Below are 12486 nucleotides of genomic sequence, written 5' to 3' on the forward strand. Positions count from 1 at the left end.
TTGTTTGCCTTCACCGATGTGGCTCAGTTTGACCAGTTGGCCCTTTTTAAACATCAAACAAGCAGCAACATTACGGATTGTTTGATAGTTGTTCTTCTCCCTCAAACTCAGACACTGCTCCTGAATTCCCAGAATTGGTTCTTGATCGTATATGCTCAATTGTTGACAGTACATTACATTCATTTCTACTTCTTGTTGTTGCTTATAAATGCTGTTGAGAAGACTCACTAAAGTGAATCCACAGCTATAAGCTCTAGTGGTTAAACAGAGCTTTTAGATATTTCAAAGTTTCAAAAAAGTATTCGTTTGCAGTTGACCTTTGTAGGTAGGGTGTGGATTCAACAATGCAATGTTAAGATAAAATTAAAATTACACCGACCGAAAAGTTTTGAGACTTGGAAAACATGTCACTGTGCTTCGATTCTTTTCAGCATCAAAAGCCTCCTGAAACCAAGAGCCATACCACCAACACTGGAGACTTTCTTAGTATTTGGAAGCTTAGAAAACCAAAGCACTGACATAGGGTATTTTGGTCTCCAGTGGCTTGCTAGCTGCTTCCTCCACGCCCTCACTGGTAAATCTGTTTCGTAATAGTTTTTAAGTGAAGAATGGACATGTTCCATCCAATGAATGCCAGTCCATTTTCACTGACCAGTAGCTTTGAGAAATTGCCCAATATTGTGTAGTAAATCAAAACATCTGCCTTCTTCATAGCTTTAGCTGGGCACTTACAAAAAAACTACTGCACCTACTAAAGGACACGGTAATGCTTATGTATGTAAGAAACACACACATGTAGTGCTTGAAAGGCAGCAATAGCCATCTGCAATAAATTAAGAACTTGGTGATAAGCTACAGAGCCCTCAGGTGAAAGTTAGATTTGAAGGAGTCAGAAGTAGCCAGGTCCTAATTTATATTTGGAAAAGCTGAAGAATTTTGGAGGAAGAAAGCTCTGACTGGTTTGTTCCCAATGTGAGCTTTTTAATTTTAATGTGAAAAATATGTATTTGTTCTGATCAGGAACTGAGAGTCTTTATGCATCTCTTGATATTTTAATTAACTAACTATTTTTCTGAAATTACAGGCAAATACATTAATTGAAATGTTCTTAATTTCTAGGTCTCATCAGTTGCTTTTGAAGTTCTGGCAATTATAATTGTTAATGTACTTGCTCTTCCACAGATACTTTCATCTACTTCCACAGATACTTTTATCTAATCATTATTGTTTGCAGGAAGACACTAACTCAACAGTATGGAGTAAACTCTGTTTTAAAAATCTGTTTCAAAATGGGATTGCACTGTTAAAGCCTCCGTAGGCTTGGCAAAAAGACTTCTTTGCTGAATCTGGGACCTCTAACAGGCTGTGGCTCCATCAGGGCAGCTGGTGGAGCGTGGTCCAGGCAAAACCAGGCATTCTGTGGCAGGGAAGGGTCTCATATCTGCCTGGTGATCTGTATTCCTCTGCTGCAGTACAATGATGGTAACAGGAGGTCATTAAACATTTGTGTATGTCTGTGTTGACTGAAATTGTGCACTTGCAGGGTCTGGGCCAGTTTTGTCTAGGGTTGACTAAGTTGAGTCATTTTTTTTTTTGGCAGGGGTGAATAGCCTTTCCCAGTCACTGAGTGCCAACTCACTGATCGCAAACACGCTCGTCTATCTTGACCTCTCAGGGAACGCACTCCGCGGTGATGATCTCTCAGTAAGCACTTTCTTCTCATTTGGGAGTTAATGAATGGATGTTTTAATTAATTGTTAAGAGAAAAGCAAAGCCATTTTGTTTAGATCCTTCTTTGCATTTATTTCAGCACAGTTCTAGTACTAGGATAGAAAATAACATTTTGATCGCTACTCCTCAGAATATAGTCAGAGAATTAAATTGCCCCACACGACTAAACAAATCCACATAATTTTAGTTTGTGCTTTTAGTCCTTGGCTTCTACTGATAAATGAGAAAACTGCAAGTGTGCCACTTGTTTCAGTGGACTTATCATGCTCCCTGAGTTCTGTTTGAAAGTGACCAAAACACAATTGAAAAAAATCATCTTCTTTTTAGGGATAAAGTGTAGTACAAATTTTTCATTGGAAGGCTGGAAACAAATGATTTCTTTTGACTTGGAAAAACTTAATTTCTAGTTTTCAATATTTTTGTTTGTATAAATGAATCTGTGTGCCTCCTTGACACATGCTGTTGAAGCTTATGATTCTTCGAAGAATGTAATTATTTTTTAAATTCCTTTGTTCAGTTTATCAATAGCCATAGAAGTGCAGCTCTGTTTTCTCCATAACAAAATCCACTTAGTTCTCAATTTGTATGTGTTCAATTTTTGACTGTTACATCTGTATTTCTCTCTCACATCAGAAGTTGTGTGCATGTGTCAGGTTTTGAATTCTTTAGGTATTGAGCATCTAAAATATGCAACACTAGAGTCACCCAATCTTATAATTTAAAGTGCAGACATGGCGCTCTGAGTTTTTCACAAATCTGACTGGTTTCACATTTATCAGCATATTCAAAGAACTAGTCTTTGCAGACATAAGAGATTAAAGTTTCAGTGGGACAAGAGGATTTAAAAGGTAGCAAACAAATAGTTAAATGTAAATACACACAGTGAGTTACTCTTAAAGAGAGAATAACATAGCAAATAATGTAAAAACAAAAAGTAAAATAAAATGTACAACTTTGATAGGCAATGCTTAAAGAAATTTGATGTCTACCTACGATATTTTAAGGGACATGAATACAAAAAGTTGGGCTTTTCTTAGCCTGTCAGAGAGAGAGAAGGTTCAAAGAAAAAGATTACTAATACTGAGATCTTTTAATCTGTAGAACAGTTTTCCAACAGGAGTAAGGAAATCCTGTTATTTAGCAATTAAAATAAACCCTAGCAAAGCACAGGGATTTTTAAAGCAGGGATCTTTCTTGCGCTGTAGGTATAGGGGCTAAATGACCTAATTTTTAGGAGGATGGATCTATTTTAGAAATGTTGAACGTGCTCTATTCAGCTGAATTTCATGTGGAGTTGAGCATTCCACGTTTCTGTGAATTAGGTCATACTTTTGTCTTCTGTGTTGTTCTCTGAGACTAAAAAAAGCCCAAAATAAAACAGTGTTATAGTAAGAAGTTTTACATACGCTAACATTTACATGACATAGCCTATGCAGTACTGAAGCCATCAATGTTAAAATCTTGTTACCTGTTCTGTATTCTCCCTTAAGCCTTTAATGCACTGCTGATACTGAGAAATAACCATGGGCTTCAGAAGCAAACTAGTTGCTTCCCTCATGCTTAAAGGGGCTGGCTTAAACTTACAAACCAATTAGACTTTCTGAAATGTAACAGCAATCTGAGTGACATTGCAAGGTATTTCTAAATAAATTAATCACCATTTGCTGTGAAAGTGACTTGCAAGGTAATTCAAGAGTTGTACGTGAAGAGTAATGTTTGGTAAATGTAGTCCGAGCACCATTTTTCCCCTGTTACTTTAAAAAATGATAGCCTTGAAAAGTAAACCAGGTTGTACTGATTAGGTGAAAAGAAGTTTCAGACACAACTCTTGCAGTGCAATTTTATAATAAAAGCCTAAAATGCAATGAGAAGTAGCGATCCAGTAATTGGTGTCATGATATCAAAATTAACATGGATAATGCTCTTTTTTTTCTTCCATTAATTATAGAGCCTGTACAATTTTTTGGCCCAGCCAAATGCCCTTGTTCATCTGGATTTATCCAACACGGAGTGTGCACTAGATATGGTAAAGATGGTTTTTGTCGAAATTCAAATACCAAGGAAACATTCCCCACCTCCTATCCCTAGGTACTTTTCTGGGTTAATATAAAGTAAAATCAATCTTCTTTGTTTTAAACCAGGTGTGTGGAGCCCTCCTTCGTGGATGTCTTCAGCATCTAGCTGTCCTTAGCCTCTCTAGGACTCTCTTTTCCCACAGGTACAGTTTAAATGTCAGTACTGTCAACTCCTGCAGTATTTTGTTTTATAATTTCTTGCTCTCGTGTTACACCTTTCTTTTCAAGAAGAGATCTAAGACTTTATAAAAGTCTTGGAGGACTTAGTGCTCTATGAAATAGGTATTTTTTCTTCCAAGCAAAATATTTTCTTTCCCTTTCTGCTCTTTGCTAGATGGCTGTAAAATAAGCTACCTTGTCTAATACTTTTTTGTGATACTGACGCAGTGGAAAGTATATATCCTTAGTCTCTAAGAAGCATAACATTAAGCTTTGAAGTCTGACTGACTTGACTCCTCTTTAAATTTGGTTTTTAAAGTTTGTATTTTCATGACTTCATCATGGTTACAAATGCCTTTTTTTTTCCTTTTTTGTCCTTTTCTTGGAGGAAGTCCCTTTGAAAGTCTTTGAGACTGAACATTGACTTTGTAAAATACTTGCATTGTAGGAAATATTAACATTAGCTTCCATTTTCTTCAAATCAGTGTCTTGGGTCCGTATCAGAGTTGATACCTAATTGGGGGTAAGCCACTCCATCATTGAGTAATTCCTTCTAGTGGTGAAATGGCAATTTCAGGGTTTTTGTAATGTCCTGTTTGATCTTCTGCTCATAAGATATAAGTATGTTCACTGTTATCCAGAGCTAAATGATCATTCTTTGTAGTTCACCAAACAGAAGCTAGATAGTAATGTCGTCTTTGCAGCAGTGCAATGCTGAGGATTGTTTGTTGAATCAATATTTTGATGACATTATATTTCTAAGCTAATTGAGAGCTACTGATTACAGAGCTGTTGAAGGTAGAGCAAATTAAACATGTAAAAGATCATTACAGTTCTGATGGCTTGTCTTCACTATTTATTGGAATGAGGAGTGTCTAGATGCTACTTCTTAATGAATTTGTTTACTTACAGAAAAGGAAAAGAAGTCCCTCCCTCCTTCAAACAGTTTTTCAGCAGCTCACTTGCTTTGATGCAGATTAATCTTTCGGGAACTAAACTCCCTCCTGAGCCTCTAAAGTAAGAATTTAATTTCATTTTCTCCTGTTGCCTGAAACCTAGTTTGCGTTGTTATTATGTGAGTGCCTCATATTAAAAATGAAGGGGAAAGGATTCTGCCTTTTTTTTTTTTCCCCCCATTGTACATTATTGATATTGCAAGAGTGTGTTTTATAATGACCACATATTCAAGAAATGTTATTTCCATCTCACAGTTGAGACTATTAATCATATTTTGTTCCGTGGGAATGTCACAGCTGTTTACCTTCCATCAACATTTTTTTGTGATGTATTTCTTTGTGGCTTATGAACAAAACTGTTTGCTTCACAGTAAAATGGGATTATGTACTTTTGTGAGTGCCATTCCTTTGAGGCTGTGGTATTGCAACAGCCGTTATGAAACTGAACCTGTTGCAATGCTTGGGAGGAGAGACCTATTGCACAGAGCTATGCCCTTCTTTTGCGGGGAGAGGCAATGGCAGCAACTTCTAGGAATGCTAAGTGTAATGCACCTCTTTGCTGTATGTCACCCATCCTGTGGCTAACAGGTTCTGGTGATGTGGATTGGGTACTGGAGAGAAACTCTTCCTACAACCTAATGCAGGCTGAGGGAAATTGTGGTGCACTGTGAAGTGTGCAGTTTCGAACTGTGTTGAACTTTTCACATGTAAAATTTAAAGGTGTGTTTTAAAGTCAAGATAGGTCTCGATAGGTCTAATCTAGATAGGTCATTCTGTGATTATGGCAGAATCCTTGTGTTTAATGGGCTAAATTAAAGGGCTCTTTCCAGAGTGTCAGCTTGCTAGTTAATATGCATTAAAACATATCTAACCCTATCCATAGTATACATCTAGACGTGTTCACTAACCATTTCAGGGGACCCACCTCCAAAATCCTAATCTGGACACAGATACAGATATATATGTGTATGTATGTATACTTGTGTAGTTGGGAGCCTGCCTCCTGAAGGAGAACAGGGAAGCGAAGCGGGCAATAGCTCCGCAAGGGAGTAGCTTATGAATGGGAGTCGGTGGCGAAAGTCAGAGATGTGGGATATAAAGAGTAGTTATAGTTAGTGAGTACCAGATGGAAAGCTTTTGATACAATCTGGGGGAAGCTAAGGGAGAGAAAAGGAGCAAGTGCCACACAGGAAAGAGTAGTGTACATTGTTTTGGGATATTTTTTTCAATGTATTTTGACACTGGAGAGGACAGTACAATCTGATGCTTAAGTAAAATGCACTGGATTGAAATCAATATTCAGCTGCAGGAGCCTATCATTTTAGCTCTGAGCTTTCACTCTGTTCTGTGTGATGCCCTTGGTTGCTGTCTTGCTTGCTTAGACTTTGCTAGGATTAGGAAGGTACGGTACTGATGTGTTTTCAAACAGAAGGTGATTATTGAGAAACATGTTGGGTGATTCTGATTAATTTAGAGCTGTTGATTCTGTGGTGGAGGGCAGCAGGGAGCTATGTTTAATGAAGCAAGAAGAACGGAGGATGTATGTGACTAATACACAAGATAATCTTAGTGCTACAGGAGAAGAAGAATGCTGTGAGACACTGAATATGTCTACACAGATTAGGAAAGGTGAGAAGCCCCAAACACTAAGGTTCATATTTAGCGCTTCTCCTTGGCATGTTGAGTATCTCCTGGGGTGTGAGGAGTTTTGGCAGATGAGTGCTCTGCAATAGTCTGTGCTCATGGAAGATGTTACTGTATTCATTTATCCCAAATACTTGTGACCCCTTGATCTGCCAGCTGTGCAGGAAATGAGATCTTCCTAGTCCTTTTCAGCCAAAATGATTTGTATTAGTAAAAACCTACTCTGGTAACGTTTAAGCTAATCTGTCTCAATTTGACTGAATTGGGTTGAGCTCGCATGACTTCCATGTTGGTGGAAGTAGAGAGGCAGTGATGGTTAGTGTAGGATGAGCTGAGAGCAGAAACCTGTTTTGCCAGCACAGACAGCTCCAGAAAGGAGCATCTGTCCAAAGTCCAGCTGGACACGGATGGTCTCAAGAAGTGTGCATGTCGCTCTCAGCTGGCTGGTATTTTGGCATGGGCTTCTTTTGTTTTGTTCTAATGGCAGTGTCCACTTCTGCCTAGGAGGTAGAACAGAGCTCTTAATACTTTTTGGTAGTTTCCTTGATGTGTTTTTTCTCTGACCTGAGTTTTTTTCTTCAGTCTGAGCTGAGTGTATTTCACAACAGTACAGAGAACTATGATCTGCAGTACACCTTGTTCTCTCTCAAACCCTGTATGGCTTGACTAATACACTTCAAAAGCATCCTGTGGAAGTTAATCTGGTGTTAGAAGGACTGAGGTTGTGCTATATCCTGGGGCAGCTGCTTAGCCTTTTGGTCTTAACTGTAAGAAATTACAAAACTTCTACAGAACAATCAAGATCATAGGATTTGTTAAAGACAAGAAGATGGAAACACCTTTTTTTCAGACTTGTTTGTCATTGCTAAGATTACAGTAGCACGTGAGGTATGATTTCTAGAAGGAAAAAAATAAATGACATGGTGTACAATAATATTACTTCTCTGCCACCTTTCATCAATGCATGCCAAAAAGCTTTGGACAACATGGGCCTTGGAACTGTCCTGTGACAAAGGAGGAGTTTCTGGTTTGGGTCCATGAACCCGAGTCACCAAGTTGGATGTGTGATTCAAGGTCAAGCCTGCCTACAGAAAAAAATACAGATTAAAATGCAGATACCTGATACCCTGAGTCCCAAATTCCCCTGATAAATTGTTTGATTTCTTTCTCATCAACTTCCTTTAGATCAACAGTTGTGGTGTGTTTAATCGCATATGCAGACTCAGTGAGTTTAAAGATATTGGTTAATAAGTGCAGTCAGCGAAGGAGATGAACTTGCTTGGACAGCGATGGACCTGTTAATATAAGTCAATCCTTTCAGGGAAGAAGTTTGCTAGTAAAGCTGTACTGCAAGGATGCCACATAGTGGGTGGGGAAAGGGTCCTTTTAGTTCTTGTACATAGTTAATACAGTTAACGTTCCATCGCAGTTTGCTGTGTTTTGTTTTGTTTTGGTTTGTTGTTTTTTTTTAAACTGAGTGGAGCAGTTTATACTCTCTGTTCCTTGTTTAAGTGTATGTTGGCGGTTTTGTTCATTTACAGACATTGCCAGAAGTTGTATTTTGATCTGTCAGTGCTATAACAAGACAAGTTTCTGATATGCTTCTCATGCAAATGCTAATTACAAGGCCAATTCTTGCATTCTCCATCTAGCACAGTTGACAAGACCTTTCCATGTATTGCCATGTGTGTGATTTAAACATAGTGGCTAAGTATAGCTATAATATGTCTGCATTCAGTGCCTTTGAATGCTGGTGATTTTTCATGACAAAGAATTGAGAAATCATGAGATTTTCTTAGGATGAGTTTATATGAAAGAGGTTAGGAAAAAAAAACCACCAACCCTTTTTTCTTCCTGTGAAGAGAGTACATATGAAGCAGCACTGTGTCTCCTTTTTAATCTGCATTTTTTAATGGTTGCACTGTATTTTTTATGTTACCTCAAAATGTTTAGGAAGTTCTTTGCAAAGTCATCATCAGCCAGACTAACTTTGAATAAAAGCATGTTTGGGAAGGAAATATACACAAGGACCATCTAAAAATTTGCAAAAACTGTTGCAGAGCTTTCACGTTTTTTCAAAGTCTGTATATTAATAGCTTAAGAAGTAAATAAGCACAAGATATTTGCCTTTGTTAACAACAAAGGTCTGATTAACATTTATACCGGGAGGGCAGATATAAATAGGTTTAAATGAAAAACTTTCCTGGGATGCGTACATTTTAAATATGGCTTTTACACACTACTTGCATAGCAAGTGTGTAAGCAGATGACTCACCAAAATGGATTGGTTTTTATCTTTCTTTATGCATCAGTAGTTTGGATTCTGTTAGCTTGCTTTTGGCTGAAATGGAGTTTGGGAAGTCAGTCCTTCTGTTTGTCTGTTCAATTACTAATTCAAAGCAGCATCTATTCTAAAGATACTAGAAGGTATACACAGATTGTGTTTGCTCCTTCTCTAAGACAGATACTGTTGTGCTTTCTGATTCGACAATACTAATACATCTGTGATATTAACGCTAACTCTTATATGTCGAAACAAACTTCTGTAAGGGTTTAAAGGTGTATTTATGAAAATCATGATCAGTTGTTGCTACACTTGTCTGCCATTCTGCCTAAAGACAAAGGATACCATTGTCTGGGAATATAATTTTGAAATCTGAAAATATTTATTGGGTTGTAGAAGTGGAGAAGTGTGTGATACTTGAACATGATCCAGCATTTGAGTGCTACCAGCACTGTGCCTGGCTGAAATGGCTGGCTGCACTGTATCTTGTGTATATTAAAAATCTAATTTTTTCCTGAATTTTTTGAAAATCGGAGAGTTAGTGCAGTCATACAACAGAACGCTCCTTTTGTAATCATTTGATGCTTTTTGAAAACAAATGTTGAAGAAAAGTCATCTCTGAATGTTATTGAATGTTGGTGTAGCATTAGCTTTACAGTTTCTTTATTAGGCTTGCATCCCTGCGGTTTTTGAAGCTGCTGGAATGTTCTAAGCATGGCAGGTTTATGCTGCCACTGTCATTTAAGAAAAAACTGCTCAGCTGGTGTGGTTTTGGTTTGAAATGGTTCTGTGTGTTATAGGTGTATTAACCTGTGATCACTTAAATGATGATGTAAAGCTGCCTTTTTTTTCTTTTCTTTTTTTTTTTTTTTTTTTTTTAAATGGTTCTAAAATTGATCTTTTTCAGAGCGCTTTTATTAGGCCTGGCTTGCAATCACAATCTGAAGGAGGTGTCTTTAGATCTCAGTAGCTGTGAGGTAAGGAATATTTACCAGGACGTGTTCAAAAGATGCAATGATGTGGAATTAGAGTTCCCCTGATATCCACTGGGTGAGGTATTCTTCCTCTGTAGTCAAAAGTTGTGGGAAAGGTAGAACTCGGAGAAGCAGTTATGGTAAAAATCAGCTGCTGTGTGTTACAGCATCCTAAATAATCAGCACAGAGGTTGAAAGCAGCTGATTGGCAAAACGCTCCTTGCAGTGTAGCTGTTGTAGATACTGAAGCAGTGTGCTGTTTGCTGCTTGGCAGCTTCTGCCCTCTGGGGCTGTGATTACACAGGACCCTGCAGCAGGACTCTCCAAGGTGCCCAAATTCGGACGGGTTGCAGGAAGCTGCATGCCCTGAAGGCATGTCTGTGGTTTGATTGTCTTCCTTCAAAACCGGAGAGATGCTTCCTCTTCTGCAGGTTTGCTTTTTAACCTTGGGAGAAATTTTGCTTTCCTAATAATTAATCAATTCAGGCCAATAGGGAACTTTGATCAAAGTTGATTGAAGCATGCCATTAACATAAGAGGCACAGTGCAAATGGCTTTAAATATCTCAAGAATAAATAAAAACAATTGTGGCAGCTTGATTTGCTTTATCTTGTTTCCTCTTGCTTCTCTGTGCTTTGCTGTGCACTTCGTTTCTCAGGACTGTCCGTACTCTTGCAGGATGATACCTGCGTGGCTACAGCTTATGACAAAAGATCAGCCACGACCGTGGGGAGACAGCGAGGCAGTTACATAGAGGACCATGTGGGCTCTTGCCAAAACCATCATGAACCCGCTTAGGCTCAGCCCTTCTCTGGCTGTTAGGCCACCTTTTCTTTTTTAAGCTGCAAAGAAAGCCTCTGACTTGTTAGGCAGATCTTTCCAACTCCATCACCTGAATATTAACTGTTCTGGAAGTGCCTTTCAAATGCAATGGTTTCCTTTTGAGTAGAAAACATGCAGTTTGATGAACATGTTGAGGTGTAGTAATCCTTGCCTTAGGTTCGTGGTCAATTGCTTTTGGAATGTGCACAGATTTCCTTATGAAGGACAAACCAAATCACTGTGAATGCATTTCATAGTTCGTTTTGATATTTTACACTTTAAAAAAAATGGTATTACTTTGAAGAGCACTACATGTAAATTCGAGATAGAAAAGCTTTCAAGTCAAGTACACATGCTTCTGACTTCTGAGTAGAGAGATCAGACGGATGATAATTTTTCTTTCAGAGGGAGAAAGGAAAAGGGAGGAGTAATTAAAGTAACAAAAATGAAGTCCTGTAATCATAACCTTAAAAGAATAGATCAATAAAACACAAACATAAGTAATGAGAGTATAAATCAGCATGTAAATCAACGAGGACTGACAGGAGTGAAAACGTTATCCTTTCATTAAATAACCGCCGGGATGGGATATGGAGGAGCCCTTCGAGGGGCGTTTTAGCTTTATTGCACACCAAAGCATAGGTGGTCATGGCTGACTCTCATGACACGAAGGAAGGACTCGTGCCCAACTAGCAGCGTTGCATTCCCGTAGTTGGTCCCTCCAAACTGACAGCACTTCCTTAGGTCCTTCCCTTAACATTTTTTTCACCTCACTGAGCTTTATCCATTCTCATGTGCTTTGGAAAGAAGAAGTTATGCTTCCACCAGGAGGGGAGTCGATGTGCCAGGAGCTGGGAGTACTCTCAGTGGGCCCAGCACCACAGGGTTGTGTTCCACCTCTCCCTGACCCTCTGTGAGCTGGGCAGGGTAATCTGCACCCCGAAACAGAGCCATGGGAAGCTCAGAGCCGGTGACCTGCACTACTCCCAGTTCCTGCAAGCACATGCTGGTAGGAGGCTAGAAAGCTGATGCTTTGCCCTCCTCTTTCCTACATCAGGCAAACTGTACTCAACTATGGAAGGATAAATCTCTCTGTTCCTTCCCTCTCCCACCATTTTTCATTTGCTCCCATAATTTTCTGGTATATTGACTCCAAGCTTAATCATTTTATATTGCTTGTTTGGTTTTTTTATTATTTTTACTATGAAAATTACATTTTTATTTCTACCTGCTCAGCACTGATGTATTTCACTCTTTTCCCTTCTGCTTCCCTTAGCTTGGTCACTGTGTAAGTACCCTCCATGCTTTACCTTAATTGTTAAATCAGTAAGCAGCTTTGTTTGCCCTTCCCATATTGGTACCTCATAGCTTTGAACACGCTTGGCGTTTTTAATTGTTGAAGGGTTGTTCTTCATTTTCTGAATAAGAGCTTGTATTTGTAGTCTCAGAAGTATGTCATATAGGAGATGATGCAGAGGGTTGGGTTTTTTATTTTTTCAGTATCATGGTCCACATTGACAAATAGTCCTTCAATTAATCTCTGCTTATATATAAATATAAAATTTTTATACAGCTGCAATAAATTTTGATTCTACAAGTCAACTCGTTTTCATCACCCTTGGATTAAATAGATATCACCATTTGTGCACATGAAATGTTTGTGCATTGAAGATTTTCAATATAGAGTTATCGGTACAAGATTGAAAGCTGCTTCTGAAAAATTGTCCGCTCCAACCCTCAAAGTATATATATCATAAGCATTTGGATTCTACTGTGAGTAAAATTTTAGTGTATAGAACTTCTACCGTACCAACAACCAATCCAAGACTGCATATAATCTG

At 38.5% G+C, this 12486-nt stretch overlaps 1 protein-coding gene across 1 annotated transcript in view; it reads left to right on the forward strand.

The window, feature by feature from the left end:
* Window positions 1-12486, forward strand: part of LRRC16A (leucine rich repeat containing 16A) — a 211431-nt gene that overhangs the window by 124167 nt on the left and 74778 nt on the right. The window contains exons 13-17 of the mRNA XM_010578007.1: window positions 1601-1704; window positions 3680-3757; window positions 3873-3949; window positions 4878-4982; window positions 9757-9826. Coding sequence (XP_010576309.1) covers window positions 1601-1704; window positions 3680-3757; window positions 3873-3949; window positions 4878-4982; window positions 9757-9826 — 434 coding nt within the window. The remainder of the gene's footprint in view (window positions 1-1600; window positions 1705-3679; window positions 3758-3872; window positions 3950-4877; window positions 4983-9756; window positions 9827-12486) is intronic.

The sequence above is a fragment of the Haliaeetus leucocephalus genome, unplaced genomic scaffold (genome assembly GCF_000737465.1).
Source record: "Haliaeetus leucocephalus isolate CR32 unplaced genomic scaffold, Haliaeetus_leucocephalus-4.0 Scaffold587, whole genome shotgun sequence".
Lineage (NCBI taxonomy): Eukaryota > Metazoa > Chordata > Aves > Accipitriformes > Accipitridae > Haliaeetus > Haliaeetus leucocephalus.